Raw genomic sequence first — 16,872 nt, 5'->3', positions numbered from 1 at the left:
AGACGGGAACAGCCGATTGAACTCGTCGTCGGCCGCGGAGCTAAGCTTGATCGATCATCCATCCATGAGCGCCTCGTTCGGGTTCCGCATGTGGTTGTAAACACACGTTATTTGTTGATTTTTATCTTATATCTCTACTTATTTGTTGATTTTTTATTTATCTTATAATTTTTTATCTATTCTTTTAATACAAATCTTAATATAAGTGAACAATCATAAAAACTCATGCGAAATAGCTAGCAGAATTTTCGGAACCGGAGCCGGTCAGCCGGGTTGCGTCCGTGCGTGCATGCGTGTGGCAGCACGGAAAGACAAGCCGCGAAACCCGTTAACGATGTTGTCGCTTCGCTTCGACACAGCAATATATACTGCAAGTCTGCAATCTTACATCAATGATCATTTCTGCGTTGCTAAGAAACTAACTTAATCCACCATACAAAAATGCACCTGCACATATCCATTCACGAAAAACCTGTTGCACTACTGGATCAGAGAATAACGGGTGGCAGCATGTTCGAGTGTTTCGGAGCATGCATGCATCAGCATTGTCATCAAGGTAGCAGCAGAAATCGATATATCCTTCGATCGATGCGTGTCTCATCTAGCTTCTGTACTTCATTGTCTCATGCTTGATACGCATAGTATGGATGCATGGCTGTTTGCTAATCTTAGTTTCGCTCCTTGGTGCTTTGGCATGCAGCGGTTCACGACCCCAAGCCCCTATGACGCCGTCGTCGAGCTTCGACTTCCGCGAGGACAGGGGGCCGAGCACCTCCTCGAGCCGGACCAGCGCGCCGTCCGCGCGGCCCTCGCGGCCGCGCGCAAGGGCCGGCTCCACCCCGACGTCTACGGCCTCCTCGCCACCTACTACAACGAGACGGCCAACACCTCCTTCCTGTGCAGCCACCTCCTCAAGGACATCGAGCAGATACGCCTCCGCTACCGCCCGCTCAAGAACACGCTCCGCAAGCTAGCCCGCGACGTCGGGGTGTCCAACCTCGCCGACGTCTCGGCCGCTCTCGGCCAGCCGTTCACCGCGCTGGCCATGACGCTGGGCAATCTCCGGCAGGTGCAGCTCAGCTCGGCCGACTTGCTCAAGAGCCTCGACTCCAGCAGGAAGAAGGCGCGCCTCCGGATCAAGAACCTCGCCCGGCTCAGGCAAGTGCTCTCGGTCTCGTTCATCACGGTCGTCGCCGTCGTGGCTGTCGTCGGCGCATGCATCGGTGTGCAAATCCTGGCCGAGTTCGCGGCTTTCCCGATGATGTCGGGGCGTGGATGGGCCTTTTCTCCGGCCGGACGGTGCGGCGAGCTCGGGTGCAGCTCGAGGCTGCGGCCAAGGGCACATACATACTGAACCGGGACATGGACACCATAAGCCGGCTCGTGGCGCGGGTGCGCGACGAGGGGGAGCACATGCTCGCGCTGCTGCAGCTGTGCGTGGAGCACCGCGCGGCGGCCGGCGAGAAGGGGAGGCTGGTGCAGGAGGTGTTGAGGCAGCTGTGCAAGAACGAGGAGAGCTTTAGGCAGCAGCTGGAGGAGCACCTGTTCCTGTGCTTCATGATCATCAACAAGGCCAGGAGCATGGTGATGAAGAAAAAACTTGTGCACGCCAGAGTTCAGGTTGACCAAGGGAAAGAAAAACATTTAGGACAGACATTACCCTGTGTACAGATATACTAGTTTTCTTTCTCAATATAGAAAAAAAGGGGGGAAAGATAGACAAAGATTTCTCAATTCAGGCCTTTCTGTTTTTATTTTTTCTCTGCATATACACTTAGTATTGCAGAATTCGAAATAGTAGCCGCTCCAGCAATTTTTCAAGAGTTCAGAATACAGTATCACAGTGCATCCACTGGGGCTTTATTCATAGAGCACCATGTGCGTATCTATGCATCTACAGAGCATATGACTCGATGCGAATTGTCCCAACTGGGAGTTCTCCACTTGAACAATTTAAAAATGTAAGTCGCTTACACAAGTAATAACAATAGCATGTTCAAAATAAATGTAGACAACAATGTGGCCAAAACTTGAACAGTTCAAATTTCCATCTACACTATTACCAGCCAGCTATCTAACTAGGCAGGTTCATTGGCCCATTGGAATTAATATTATCTGATGTCGTTGGGAGTCAAATCAAGCAGGTGAAATTCTCCCTTGAGGCATCTTTCTCTCCACTCGGCCAATCCTTGAGGGCGGCCAGATGATGTGGGTCACTGTCCCATTAACTAGACCTAGGGGAATCTGAAAAACAACACAAATAAGGAAACAGATCATAGCAATGAAGTGTACTTTGTGTTAACATACCATATCGGTTTCTTATAGTTATTATAATGCATTGCCCTCAACTATCGCAAGGGATTCATTCTTTGGGAAATAGTCAGACGCTCAGAATTTGAAGCCAAGAAGTATTGTACGCCACCAACCCATTTCAAGAAGGCCCGACCAATGATAAGTGACACAGACCTCAGTGTCTGTCTAAACAAGCACACTACAAAGCTCTTGCAAGCACCTTTAGGACCCGATAATTCATACTTGGCAGTCAGTACAACAACAATTGATACGGACCAAACCAATTTCATTTCCAGTTTCTTCGCCAAGCAAGATTGTAACACAACAACATAAATAGGACGACAAAACTGCAAGTTGTCAAGTCCTTACTGTTCTCTCTTAACACACAAGTGTGCGCCCCTGACCTCATGCGCATTAATGTATTTGTCTGTTCTGATAAAGGTTATCCTGACTATCAAAATTTTGCTTTGTTCTTTTTTTCAGCTCCTGCTTCTGTTTGGTATCTAGTTTGTGCAGTTCGGTCCACAGCCCACAGTGTTCCCATAGGGAGGTGCTGAGAACTTTCGATGACTACAAACTACAGTGGAGCTTATGGAGTATTGATTTTATTTCTAGGCACACAACTACAACATAAAATGTAGAATGCTTTCCAACAGGCAAAAGAGATAATTTAGCAATTTGCAATAACCCAGACTCCAGGAGACCTGAAATATCAAATGCTATAGTTTGCTAATTAACCATGTAAGTCTGAATGTTCTAACCTATAATACCATACAACACTGTTAGAAGAGATCCCAGAAAGGATGAACGCGATATCAATTTTTATTTACTAGTATGTTTGGCTATGTGCTAGGATCTGTATCACCTAATGGTTAATGCCATTTCAAACCCATAAGCATATTCTAGGCACCTAGACTCAATTAAAAATGGGGGTGATATCTCTGAACTTCCCTACAAAAGAAACACTTCCAGGAGTTTCAAATTTTATAATAAGAAGGTAAGCCTAAAATGCTTTGGACAAGTACCAGTGCTGGTTACTATCCTCTTTAGTTTTAAAATTCACACAGCATTATTAAGAATACTGGCCCTCAGGATCAAGGCAAAATCCAACTACAGTAGAAAGAGTCCCCAAACCCATCAATATTCGACACTAAACAAGAGCACTGGATTTATTCCACACTAAACAAGTTTCACTCAAACAACTCGAGTTGAACGTTACCATCCCAGTCAAGGGCACTCAATAAGTTGTTGATGTTAAAGGGAAAAAAAAGGAGCACGAGTAACTTACCGGGCCAAATGCCCTAGAATCCCAACTACGAGCAGCGTTATCACCTTCAACCCAGCAATGCCCTTCTGGGATCTTAATTATCTCAGGGGACCCAGGGAGCTGTATCCACTCACCAGGTAGCGCAATCAATCTCTTCACAAACAACTCCTTATGATTGCTAGGGCACCTGCAGACCACACAAGGAACTATTATACTCGAGACATGGAACAAGTTACCCGCATCACTCTTTCCTCAAATGCACCATCCTTACTTGAACAAAACAACATCACCATGTGAGAAGTGGTACTTCTCAAGGCAGCTTCTTTCTGCCAACACAAAATCACCTGGTTCCAATACCCTGGTCAGCACAAATGCGAAGACCGAACTATTTGAATATGGACTGTAGAATAACACAACTGCCCATGCCTACTTGATATGTACAATTCGAAATCACAATACCTCGCAAGACACTATTGGCCGCTGTAAACGTAGGATGCATCGATTCACCGGTCACCGAGACGAAAGTCACATAACGATCAGAAATGGTGATGCCGAGTGCAACCGCCATTACGTTCTTCTTTGCAATTGACCAAAGATGGCTGTAGGTTCCCATATCCAAGTATCCAACTATCCAGTCATAAGGATAGCAACAGTGAGTGGAGCAGTGCAAGTGAAAATACTGGGTAAAATGTTGTGCATCAATACAGCCAATCAACCGTGCAACTAAAGCCAATTAGTGACGCATACAAGAAGTGCGTGCCTCCCACAGAGCAAATTAGGAGAAAGTGAAATCAATCAGACTTACCAAGAAATGTAAGTACGGATGGATCTCCAGTCGGGGGACCGGGGAAGAGCAGGCTAAGCGCTGAGAGGGGCTCCAGTACTGTTGTTACGGAGGAGATCGAGGTTGGTCGGAGACTGCAGGGGTGCTTCCGTGGAGGCCCCCCCGAGAAGAACGGCTCGGAGTTGTCGTCGTCGTCGGCAGCGGCGGCGGCGGCGGCGCGGGGTTTGGCACTAGTCGAAGAGAGAAAGGCCAGACAGCCGTTGGATCGCGAAACAACGGTGCCGGTACCGGTCTGGTTCGAGCCCGAGGTGACACCGCAACAGCCCAAATAGTGACTAGGTCGGGTCCGACCCGCACCCGAGGGAGAGCCCCTGCCACCGTCGGCGGCGGCGCCCACTCCATCCGCCTCCGCCTCCGCCTCCGCCTCCGCCGCGCTCGTGCCGCACGGCCGACTTTTCGTGCTCGCTCATCCCAGCCGAACCCTCTCATCCCCCGTCCTGGTAAGCCCCACCCCTCCCCCCTCCTCCTCCTCCGCGTCCCTTTTCCGTGCTCGAAGCCTCCGCGGAACCTGTCTTCGTGGGCAGCGGCTCGACTAGGGTGTAGGATCTTGCGTTTCAGATCGGGAAGTTCCGGTTCGTCCCTGGTCCGTGATGTTGTTGTGGTTTTAGATATTTACCAAGGATCTTAGGGTTTAGAAGATGGTTTAAGTATTGCCCTCCGTGCTCCGTCATGAGGCCAGGGTTTGGCAGTCGGATCTCCGTGGGTGATCTCTGTTGATAAGTTAGTTAGGCGCGAATATTGATTGTTTGGCAGCGCTACGTAGCAGATTAGAGATTAGAGAATGCCGTAGATCCTGAAGCCTCCTATGCACAAATTATCCACTTGTTGGGATTTTCAACCGGTTGGGATGCCTGTTTCAGTCTGTCCTCTTGTTCGGTGAGTATGTTCTCAAAGAGGACTGTGCAGACTTGGGCCTATGTCTTCTCTGTTCTGTGTTTTAGTTTCATGATATTTGATGTTATGGCATGAAATTGGATTGGGCCAGTGAATAATCAGCTGTGCTAGCCAATTTATATTTTCTACAAGTTGCTTGTTTTTCCCAATTTCACTTTAGACTTTTGACCTTATGTTGCACTTCTGTTCATCTATTAATTGCTGCATATTACTTGACCCATTATAGTTTAAGGATCATAGAAGATGTTCATATTTCAACAGTTTTGTCTCTAGAGGTTGAATGTAATGTTGGAATTTGTATGCTTATTGCCACCTATCAATGTTAAAACCACAGCAATACTAGGTTTGTTTTTTTTCTTTGCATTGGAGACCTTGTTCTGTAGTTCCTTCACTTGTCCAATACTGATGGTTTCTATGCTATTGTATAGCCTTGATGTGATATGGTTGAATTTTCTTGTTTGTAGAGGAATTTTAGCTCAGTTGTATTATTGGGTAGCGTGACAGTTGACTGACTGTATGCTATAGGACTCACAATGGAAGGGTCGGAATCTAGTAGAGATCACAGCAAGCAGGAGGTTGACGGAAATGTTGATGCAAGGAGCAGTTGGAAGGAGGAGCAGGAGAATGCAGACAGCAGAGACTATGCTGGCAGATCCAGAAAGCATGCATATGAATACGAAGTTGGGCATCGGAATGATGATGGAATGATTATACCTTCTAGTGAGAGGAATGAACCGAGAAGGAACTCAGCTAGAACCTCAGGCCTCATCGGCAGTGCTGACGACGATGTCTATCATGTGGGAAGGGACCCACGATCACCCAAAGTTCCAAGGAGAAGCCCTGATGACTCCAAGGATAGGGACTATGATAGAAGGAGGGGAAGGGAGGATAAGAATGATTGGGACTCTTCAAGAAGATATAGCCCAGATGCTTCTGCTTATCCTGTATCCCATAGTACAAGTAGAAGCAAAGCGGAGGGTCCACATGATGGTGAGTCTGAGAGACTTGAGATGGGTGCAAGGAGTTCGGAAAGGAGAGAGAATAGCAGGGAGAAGCAAGGACAGCGGGACCAAGAGGAAAAGACTTCACTCAGGAGGGCGGATGAGATTTATGCCGATGAAAGTGGTGGTTCTCTTAGAGTTGACACAAGAGAAGCCCATAGAGATGATAAATCAGACAGAGGGAGGGACAGAAACTGGAATGAGAGAACCCGAGAGCTTGAAGGGTCTAAGGACTATGGAAGGAACAATCAATTGCGAGATACTAAGGAGGCAAATGATGCTGAATGGAGGAATGCACAGGAAAGGCTAGATGGTGGGGGTTTCCATGGCCGGGCTGGGTACCGCAGAGACTCTAGGGGTAGATCTGAAAGTGTTAGAGGTCCGTCAACCTATGGAAATAGGTATGACAGTTCTGATTCAATAGAGATCCGGCCTAATAGTAATCTTAATTTTGGAAGAGAGAGCTCTGTTTCTGGAAGAAGATTTGAAGTGGGAGCACATTGGGAAGTTCCTGGAGGAAATGACAATAAAGGTGTCGATCATCCTGAAGCAGATCAAAGTGGTAGCACGAGCATGAATTCTCCATATCCTCAACAAGGGCCAAAAGGCGATAGGCCCTCTAGAGGAGGAAGGGGGAGACCAAATGGAAGGGATTCTCAAAGAATTGGAGTTCCAATGCCAATTATGCCTCCTCCATTTGGTCCTCTTGGTCTGCCACCGGGACCAATGCAGCATATGGGACCAAATATTCCCCATTCTCCAGGTCCTCCTCTTCTGCCTGGGGTTTTCATGCCACCATTTCCAGGACCCCTTGTGTGGCCTGGGGCACGAGGTGTTGACATGAATATGCTTTCTGTTCCACCCAACCTTCCCATCCCTCCTCCAGTTGCTGCTGATCATAGGTTCACTCCAAGTTTGGGAGCCGGATCTGGCCATAATATTCACTTAAATCAAATAGACGCCGGGATAGATGCTCCATCAGATGTACCAGGATTGGGTTTCAACCATATGGGCACACAGAGTCGTGACATGCTCCATGATAAACCGTCTGCAGGTTGGACACCACATAGGAACAGTGGACCGAACAGAAAAGCTCCTTCAAGGGGTGAACAAAATGATTACTCACAGAACTTTGTGGACACTGGCATGCGGCCTCAAAATTTCATTAGAGAACTGGATCTTACAAGTGTAGCAGAGGACTATCCAAAGTTGAGAGAACTCATACAGAGGAAAGATGAAATTGTTGCTAATTCAGCTTCACCACCGATGTATTATAAGTGTGACCTGCGGGAACATGTTCTTTCTCCAGAATTTTTTGGTACGAAGTTCGATGTTATTCTTGTGGATCCTCCATGGGAGGAGTATGCTCATCGTGCACCAGGAATCACAGATCACATAGAATATTGGAATTCCGAGGAGATTATGAATTTGAAGATTGAGGTTATTCCCTTGTTTCATCCTTTCTCTTTTGGGACTTGGGAGTTCATTTTATGCTGCAGAATTAATATGCCAAAGTGCATTTTTTTTAAATAATCAACAGGCTATAGCAGATACACCCTCTTTTGTCTTCCTTTGGGTTGGCGATGGTGTAGGCCTTGAACAGGGTCGTCAATGTTTAAAGAAGGTAACAGAGCCCGCCTTTTTATTATTTAATTCTGGCGCAATTATTCTTTCTGTAGTGGTATCCAATTTTTGGGGGCGGGAGCATGAAATCAGTGCACCGAAGGCCACCTGGGCTCCTGTAGCATCTCTGAGAAACTTACTACAGTATGCAGTATGCTTCATTCATGTATTTGATCATTGCTATTTCATGTACCGCAAGGATGTAAGCAGTTTCTTCTGAGGGAATTCATCTAGATGTCTTTAAATTTTCAGCTGCTGCTGAAATGTTGCAATAAACTAATAACATGAGCCTGACTGGAACTTCTCTCTGTCCAGTGGGGATTTCGTAGGTGTGAAGATGTTTGCTGGGTAAAAACCAACAAGAAAAATGCAACACCAAGTCTGAGACATGACTCTCATACACTGTTGCAGCATTCAAAGGTAGTATCGTAGCTGGCTAGTATGTTTCAAATCATTCAGCTGCTGTCTTTATATTTTCTTCTCCATTCCCCTGGCTTTCTTATGAAGTATGTACACTTTCCATGTGCAGGAGCATTGCTTGATGGGCATAAAAGGAACGGTACGCCGTAGCACTGATGGTCATGTCATACATGCAAATATTGACACAGATATAATAATTGCTGAAGAACCAACTGATGGTATTTTTCTCTTAGGTTCTTATTATAAATTTTTACTCCTGTTCTGCATATATGCTTGAATGCTTGGTATCTTCTAAATTGCTATATGACCTGGGCTATCATTTTCAATGATGGGTGCGTTTACTCAGTAAACTCATCTTTTCTGTTATGTGCATCTTGTTGCTGGCATTTGCTTTCTGACCTGCCTAGCTGTTCAGGTGAAGCTTGATGTCTTGATCTATGATCATTGAAATGCTGATTAAAAATAAAAAGTAAATCATATGGTGTTGAATTGTTGATTATCCTGAAACTTCCAGCAAGTATACCTGTAGGTCTACATTTCTTAGTAATAATATCACTGAACTCCCACTATGATCCTCAAATCATATGCATGATTTCAAAGGTATTGCTTTCATTTTCGATATGGTTAGCAGCATGTGACATCTTGATGTTTTTTCTTTTGCAGGTTCAACAAAAAAGCCTGAGGACATGTACAGGATCATTGAGCATTTTGCTCTTGGAAGGAGGCGGCTTGAACTCTTTGGTGAGGATCACAATATTCGTCCAGGTTGGCTTACTCTTGGGAAAGGTTTATCTTGCTCCAACTTCAACAAAGAGGTAAAAGCTGGAAGCAAGCATTTCCATTCCATGAGTTTTGCAGAACTATCTTTTTACATTGTCTCTGCTATGAATTTCACTCTGACAGGCATATATTAAGAACTTTGCGGACAAGGATGGGAAAGTATGGCAGGGAGGGGGCGGGCGAAACCCTCCTCCAGAGGCTCCTCACCTTGTTGTGACAACTCCGGAGATTGAAAGCCTCAGGCCGAAGTCACCCCCGGCAAAGAACTAATAGCTGTAGTCAGTGCTGCAATGCTGGCTACGTTTTTCGGTACTGTAGCTTATGCATTTCGAGTCTATGCGAATTAGTTTTTTACTGTAGTTCTCCGGTGCTCAAAGTGGATGGTTGCCGATGTTTCTTTTTCTTTCTCCTCCAATAGATCTATGAAGGGTTGAAGGCCATGGTCTTCCTTGATGCTGGAAGTGAAAGGTTGCAGCCAGTATTGTCCGTGCTGCCACAAAAACACTTGAGAAAATCGCGATTGATGCTAAATTTGATATTGACATTGTACGGCACTGTTATGTCATATCGTGCAACAGAGGGTTTATTTATATATCAATTATGTAAATCGTGTCTGGAAGGCTGGAACCCTGCCTACATGATTGAAAAGATAAAGCCATTAATCACGATCCAAGGTTTAAATAAACACAACATTTTACAAGGTACACGTCGAAATTCTCTCGGGGTCCTGCACGCGTATGCTTTCAGACAGCCAACCATTCGACAAACCTGGATGTTGACAAGTGTTACGGATTATTCTCTCTGGTTTTATATTAGGTGTCGTTTTAGACATGATTTAAGATATTAAAATGGTTTAAATAAGATTTTTTTTTACCTTTTACCTATTATAATTTAACTATGTAAGAGTCATTCAATACAGCAGCAAGGGTTTGAGGTTTGAGTCCTGGTTGCGGTAATCATTTTTTTTTCTTTTGAGTTCCCTTGCCCCCTATTGTGACTTTTTGAGCATGTTTAGTAAAGCTCCAGCTCTTAGTTGTATGTCAGATCTTGTATTTATAGTATAAGATAAAGTAATTTAAATTGTTATTTTTAAATTAAAATAGAAATAAAAATTATTCATTCAAATATCTTCGGTATACCTACAACTCTAGCTTCATAAATTTTTAGAGCTAAGAATTCTTAAGCTGAAACTTTATCAAACGAACTCTTTATCTACCCAGTGTGGCGCAAATTTTTTAACCTTTTTCAATTTGCAGCAAAATCGACACCATGAAAATGGAAACGTTACCTTGTTCTCCCAAATTCTGCACGCTCTGCTTATTTTCTTGCTTCTCCTTGTACTTCCAGTGAATGATGGTGAGTTGAGATTAATAAGATTGCTCCCTCTGTATAGGGCAAAAAGGAGAAATAGTACTTCTGCTAGTACTCCCGAGATGAATAGAATTAATGGTGCATACAAGTCTACCTAGTCTTAAAAAGTCAGGTTGAATGAAGTTCATGGTACATTTAAAATTGAAGTAATTATAAGGATAAAATAGGTTAAATGACACATAAAATCTTTAAACGATGGTTTTTCAAGTATGCCACTCACTCTAACGACGCCTAATATTAAATCGGAGGGAGTAAACAACTTCGCAAGGCTGCACTGCCTTTGTCGTTTTAATCGTCTGCGACGAAGCGAGTTCCATCCGTGACGGAAGAAACGTACACGCTCGATCGCATGCAGGAGCAAAATCGGATCAGCTCGTCGCCGAATGATTGCCGCGGTGAGTTGTTTCTTTCGCTTAGGCAGGCATCCAGGACGTTAGGACGAGATCATTCCGTTCGATAATGAACTGAAACTTTTTTAAAAGTCTTGCGCGTTGTCTCTGCCGATGGAATCGTGCAGGGGTTGGAGGCTTTGCCGAGTGATTGGGGGAGCCACGACGCACGTCCCATTACTGGTTTGCACACACGAGATCAACTTTTTTGGTCTGGTTCCAGGCACAATTATTCGCCAAATCTTCCAGTGCATCCTAATTTGGTGGATTGTGAAGCTGAGTAGCTGGAGCTGTTTCTTCACCAATGGCTCGTTAAACCTGCTCTTTTGTTACACGTTTTAATTGGTTCATCTCCTGCTACAAAAGACTGATTTTTATTGGTTTTCAGTGTTCGGAGTATTTTGTGGACGAAAAAGGTAAAAGGAAAAACGTATGGCCTGGCATTCTGGCTAAAAAAATCCTGTACGAACAGTGTCTCCCTGTCCCCTCTCAGGTCATTGTTCTGTTCTGCACTCCTGTTCTTTTCACCACCTTTGCTTAGGATCTTAGCAACATAGCCACCTTTCTGCGATATCCCTTGTGAGACAAATCCTCCATTAATGACAACAGTGATGGATAAAGCGTGGAAATCTGCCATCCATTCTCACCATGATCCCTATCCACTCATCATCTCACAATACTTTGCATCAGGTTAATATTAGCATATATTTCACTAATTAGCCTATCTTATTTATCTCTACTATATAAAATACGAGTTTATTTCTCGTGTCACATATTCTTCTTAGAGCAGCTCCAGCAGCGTCCGCAAAACTCAGCCGCAACCCTGTACAGCTCGTTTTGCCGGCTGCCGCTCTCTCCGATGGATCCCGTTTCCAATGCTACAGTATTGCGGCCGCAACACTGTAGCCCTAGGAGAACGGCAAATTTGCCAATTGTTTTAAGGATCTGCAACACTATTTATGTGTATGACTATGGGTTTGAAAGTAAAAGGTGAGTAATAGAAGGTAGGAAATAGTGTAGCTACTAGAGATGAAAAAAATAAAAGATGTTGTAATAGTGTTATAGGTGATGAATTTTTAGAGTATCTGTTGGAGATGATCTTACTCTCTTCCTATCTAATTAAAAACCTCTAAAATTCAAATAATTTACCCACTTCCCGCTTTGTTACTAGTTATAGATATAGGACATATTTTACTAATAAAAATAAATAAAGAATTTATAAGGAAAATTAGTAGATAATCTCATCGTTATTTTTCGGATCTCATCTAAAATCAAACTATTATATCACTCAATAATACTCACATGTCGGATCTATATCTTTATATCTTAAATTTATACTTGATGTTACATTATTTAATGTTTATATTTTTTGGTAATGCACCCTCGCTTAGCTAGTGGTACTGTGTGATTCAGTATTGCAGCAGAAGGTTACAACCACGTCTTTTTCCTGCCTTTCACCGTGACACCGTGTCATCTCTCTATGTGTACCACGCCGTCAGCTATCAAGAAAAAAACGACTGAACATTTGCTCGGGCATTGACTTCAACCTGCAGGGAAAATGATGTGTTTGTTAACTTTGTGCAGGATCTGAACGGTTGAATCCTGTTCAAGCATGCCCATTTGTACATATTGTAGCTTGAAGCCGGTCTTCGAGGAAAACATGCGAGAGATCCATCACATTTCATGCACGCATAAATCGATTCTGGGCCAAGAACTGGTGAGGGCATCTCAATGATTATTGTCTTTTATTTAAGTGAGTATATTTTTAAAACTTATACGAGTCTTATTATTTATAATTCTTCATAACTCATATATAAGAGATAAGATGAGATGATTTGTAAGTATCACTCTTCGTCCCTTTTCTATGAGGTATAAAAAAAATTATGCTAGTCAAAATATTGGAAAATATACTTAGATATGCCAAACATTAGAGATGCCCGTACTGCACCATCCAGGAGTGACGCGATCGACAGTTGACACGAAAAATGGACGTGTTTTTGTTGGTTTGGTCTTCGGTGTGACGCGTTCTGGATTCTGATGTGCAGCTGCTCCCAATTTGGTCTTTGGTCTACGCGCTCCCAATAGGGAATCGTACGAGGGTACCAGCTGCTCCACATCGTCCCGTTTCAGCATCCAGCGGTCAGTGATGCGCAGTGAACTGGACTCCCCTGAAGAATCATATGCCTGTCTAAAAACGGCTCAATTTCCCCTCCTGTCTAATCATGAAGAAAAGGAGAAGCATCTTCACTAACAGTAGGTAGCATGTAGATTACTTGATTCATTTATAGAAGTGGTAGTAACATTCGCGGCCATGTCGTGTAAGAAATCTCCTCAAAATGGAGGTTGGAATCGCAGGGTCTGAATCGTGAATTGGATGGACCGTGTTAATCCAAACTAGAACGTATTCTGCATCTGATTTTATCAATTGTGGATGGAGGGAATGGGTTCACATGTTAAGACCCAGCATACGGATATAAGTGAGTACTTAGTAGATAGTTCTAAGTTATTATTTAGTTTATTTTTTCTTAATTTAATTAAATGGAAGTAAATCTTTAATTTATTTTTTAGTTTGGATTAACACGATTTAATGACATAAATATATAAAACTTGTATCTCTAATGGCGGAGCTCGTCCGTGATCCGAGGATCGTTCCAATTTCACCTAATTCATCTTGCGTACCATTCAAACAAGTACGGCGCTATTTTCCAAGAGACATAATGCAGGTCAATTGTCCATAATAATCACATGATCAAACCGGACAACCCTAATCATGAAACTTTGGGAGAGTGGCATGCCCATGCTTGTCAAGAATCCTAATGTTGAAAATTGGGTACTACTCACACGTTGCCGGAAACAAGAAGAACACAATTAAGCTGAAAAATGCATGCAGACCAGATTTGTCAATGCGTGCTGCTACATTTTGATTGTATGGAGAAATGGTTAGCGACAGACAATAAGGTCAACAAAGCGAAATCATCACAGATAAGGAATCGCTGTGTGCTTTACTCAAGTGCTATCATGACTCATGAGTAACGAACAGAAGTCGTACGTGCATACTAATGAGTGTCATCTGAAAACGGCAGAACTTTTGGTCTATCCGTCTATGTACATGTATATAACAGTAGATCTATACGGAGGCGAGGGGCTCAATCCCTCTTAACTTTCGGAGCCTCAAACCTATGTGCTCTCTTTAATTTTTGGTATGAAAGAAGAAAAGCTTTTATTTTGTAGTTTTGGATCCGTCACTATATACATCGTCCAAACCGTAGTCTCCAAATTATAAAGGTAGATAGATAGATAAGCAACCATTCGAATATATTTAGTAGCAAACTTTTTTCGATAAATAAAACTTTATTACCTCTCATTGTCGTAATAATTACATAAGAGTGCGCTATGAGCTTATCTATTACCACCGATGATCATAGACCGAAAGACAAAAGAAGAAGAAAGCGCAAACCAAACAACCTAAAACCTAAAGAATCCACAAATCATAGGCAAAGCCTCGAAACAGACCACATTCAGCAGCAAACTTGTACGTGAAGCCACAATATTAAGTGCTGGGAGAGCGAGAGCAGACGTGCTGTGTGTGAAACGCCCGGAAGGTTTCGCTCTGTAGATGCAGCAGCTAGCCGACGTCCAAATCAGGACCTTGATGGCTTGTGAACATACTGAATGCGCGGGACAACATCTACTACTCCCCTACCTTGATGCCTAGCTGCTGCATTGACGGATCGTCGTACCTGCAAATCACCATCAAACTCTTCTACTCACAGCACTACCTACACGTAGGGAAGCACACGCCAAACACGACGGATCCATCGATCGATCCGTACGTACACCTCGAAGGTAAAAATCTGGTGTTACTATCATCTGACTTTAATGTCAAAATAATTTTGTCGCTGACACGTAAGACTAACGACTCATAGTACCACGTGTCAATGATAAAGTCACGATCACGATAACATTGAAATCAGATGATACTGATCGAAAAATCTGGTGTCAATAATACATGACAACTACAGCTCGAACAGTCAACCTGTGAAATATATATACGAGCAAGAGAGAAAAGCTACGATACACGACGAGGAGGTTGATACCGGCCATGACCACGGAGGTGAAGTCAATATAGGTCGTCACGATCGGTACCCGTAGACAAGAAACGCGAATTAAAACTCGTGGGGGACGGCCCGCATAAATGCCTTCCCATCTGGACAAGAGCGGTGAACTCGTCCGGTAGCTCTTGGCTCCTTTAGATTCAAGGCATCTTTCGTACGCATGATTTAGAAACGCGGAAATAAGACAAATAAGATTAGAAAGTTCTAGCACTTTAAATTATATATATAATAAAAAACACAGAAAAATTATAGTAATTGCCGTTTAGATGAGCGCAGAAAAACAGAAATAAGATGAGAGAGAAACGAGTGAGAAACACAAAAGGAATTTTTCATGAGGTTAGACCTCATGTTATAATTTCTCCAAAATAACTATGAAAGAAGCTATTTTATTAGATTTTTGTAGGAATACCACAAGTCCATTCCTTTATCCCAAAAGTCCCTTATAAGAAAAAAAAAATCCTAAGAATTGGAATCCTCCAAAATTTCTATAAAAACCCTATCATCCAAAGAAGGCCTCAGCGATTTAGGTAAGGTCCTAAAACTGTTTCTCGGAGCAGAGCTGAAACGGCAATGATCTCCGAGTGCACCGTGAAGAAGACGCGAGAGCAACACAACACACATGTGTTGGCTGTGGCTGCAGCAGCGCGCGTTGGAGATAAGAACCCTCGAGAGGTGTCGATGAATTCACTCACTTGAGCCATGCTAACGTCATCCCAAACTAGTTCCTCTTCATTTCATTTCATTTCATTTCTGATTCTCTTTCTTATTCTAATTCTTTTTATTTTTCCTCATTTCTAATAGTTTTACTTCTAAGTAATTTGTAAAGAAAAAAAGAGAGAATTTTATCTTAAAATAAATAATCTTAAAGAATTATAAAAACGTTGAAGGAAAAAAAATTCTTCACAGAGATATTCTAGATCACGAAAGAAATCGATTAGGTATGATCAAGTCCACAGGGATGAAGAAAGGATGAGGTCGTGACGTTTGATGTCGTCAGACGACGTGCCAGCATTGTTACCTAAAAAAAAGATCAGTAACATATTTTTTTTTTAGGAAAGCAAGGGAGCAAACGCAACAGATTCTGGAATGAATGATAGCGGCCAATAGCAAACTTAAGATGTGCACAATGAGGTCGGTATCACGTAGATTATTTATGGAGTAACCAAAGGAATCAACCATGGCATTTGCACAGGCTATCTAAAGCGATAATGGACAAGATCATAGAAAACTAAAGGTATCAATTTCGTACTACAAGGCTATCACATTGGAACAAAATCAAGCTACTACTTCGTGCTCCAAAAAAGGCTGAAGCTTCCTACGGGATACTTTTCCCTTATTACATTTGCACAGAGGAAGTCGTGTTTAATATGCTAATCAATTATGAACAGAGACGGGATTGGTAATAGTATTGGACTATTGGTAGATGATCGCCATCTCAACGGTCTCTTCTCTCCCGCCGTCCTTCGCACACGTCGGTCGAGTCTTGGTCGATCAAGATGCTGGTCGTACTTGGATAAACATGCATGCTGCTTTTCTACGTTATATGTATATACATCGACCGATCGAACTCACGATCAATAATAATAATATCAAGACATGATTATCAACAATCGTGAAGACATTTTACTGCATAAGCAGCCTTTTCCAGTTCGTCAAAACATCTAATCACGGATCATCGTCAGAATCGTGTTTACATTTTACTGCACAAGCAGCCTTTCTCCGTTCTTCAAAACATCTAATCACGGATGATCGTCCGTCTGACTTTTTCGATGCGAAACAGATGTCGAACTCTCATAGGCTCTCTCCACTTTTTAGAGTTTTACCACTAAATTACAAATCCGTTGGCAACCGTCTGATACAATATTATCATGTTGCT

At 43.1% G+C, this 16,872-nt stretch overlaps 2 protein-coding genes and 1 pseudogene across 4 annotated transcripts; 2 read left to right on the top strand and 1 right to left on the bottom strand.

The window, feature by feature from the left end:
* The first annotated feature begins 694 nt into the window (after nt 1–694).
* On the top strand, nt 695–1,800 carry LOC133910430 (UPF0496 protein 3-like; annotated as a pseudogene).
* LOC133911592 (uncharacterized) lies at nt 1,731–4,531 on the bottom strand. Its single transcript, XM_062353900.1, has 5 exons — nt 4,365–4,531; nt 4,019–4,186; nt 3,831–3,903; nt 3,581–3,746; nt 1,731–2,244 (listed from the first exon to the last, which is right to left on the bottom strand). The coding sequence occupies exons 2-5, from the start codon at nt 4,170–4,172 to the stop codon at nt 2,137–2,139; spliced, it is 501 nt and encodes a 166-aa protein (XP_062209884.1). The 5' UTR covers nt 4,173–4,186; nt 4,365–4,531; the 3' UTR covers nt 1,731–2,136.
* A 174-nt stretch (nt 4,532–4,705) lies between these two features.
* Nucleotides 4,706–9,740, top strand: LOC133911591 (N6-adenosine-methyltransferase non-catalytic subunit MTB-like). Of its 3 annotated transcripts, XM_062353899.1 has the most exons (8): nt 4,710–4,843; nt 5,762–7,738; nt 7,839–7,922; nt 8,237–8,341; nt 8,451–8,559; nt 9,005–9,156; nt 9,245–9,430; nt 9,540–9,740. In XM_062353899.1, exons 2-7 carry the CDS (start codon nt 5,831–5,833, stop codon nt 9,389–9,391), a joined length of 2,505 nt encoding a protein of 834 aa, XP_062209883.1. In that variant the 5' UTR covers nt 4,710–4,843; nt 5,762–5,830; the 3' UTR covers nt 9,392–9,430; nt 9,540–9,740. The 3 variants fall into 3 exon arrangements, with proteins under 3 accessions (XP_062209882.1, XP_062209883.1, XP_062209881.1); XM_062353898.1 differs by having other exon boundaries at nt 4,706–4,843; nt 5,823–7,738; nt 9,245–9,740; XM_062353897.1 differs by having other exon boundaries at nt 9,245–9,740.
* The last annotated feature ends 7,132 nt before the right edge of the window (nt 9,741–16,872 follow it).

This window comes from Phragmites australis, chromosome 3 (genome assembly GCF_958298935.1).
Source record: "Phragmites australis chromosome 3, lpPhrAust1.1, whole genome shotgun sequence".
In the NCBI taxonomy this organism is placed as follows: domain Eukaryota; kingdom Viridiplantae; phylum Streptophyta; class Magnoliopsida; order Poales; family Poaceae; genus Phragmites; species Phragmites australis.
This window is presented reverse-complemented; position numbering and strand designations above follow the sequence as displayed.

What these genes read in the sequence shown, in the direction of transcription:
- LOC133911592 (XM_062353900.1), bottom strand. Translation starts at nt 4,172, where the DNA reads ATGGGAACCTACAGCCATCTTTGGTCAATTGCAAAGAAGAACGTAATG. An exon ending in GGCCAATAGTGTCTTGCGAG is followed by an intron (nt 3,904 to 4,018) that starts GTATTGTGATTT and finishes TATTGGAACCAG; the next exon opens with GTGATTTTGTGTTGGCAGAA. An exon ending in GGTGATGTTGTTTTGTTCAA is followed by an intron (nt 3,747 to 3,830) that starts GTAAGGATGGTG and finishes TGTGGTCTGCAG; the next exon opens with GTGCCCTAGCAATCATAAGG.
- LOC133911591 (XM_062353898.1), top strand. Translation starts at nt 5,831, where the DNA reads ATGGAAGGGTCGGAATCTAGTAGAGATCACAGCAAGCAGGAGGTTGAC. An exon ending in CACTGTTGCAGCATTCAAAG is followed by an intron (nt 8,342 to 8,450) that starts GTAGTATCGTAG and finishes TTCCATGTGCAG; the next exon opens with GAGCATTGCTTGATGGGCAT. An exon ending in TGCTGAAGAACCAACTGATG is followed by an intron (nt 8,560 to 9,004) that starts GTATTTTTCTCT and finishes TTTCTTTTGCAG; the next exon opens with GTTCAACAAAAAAGCCTGAG.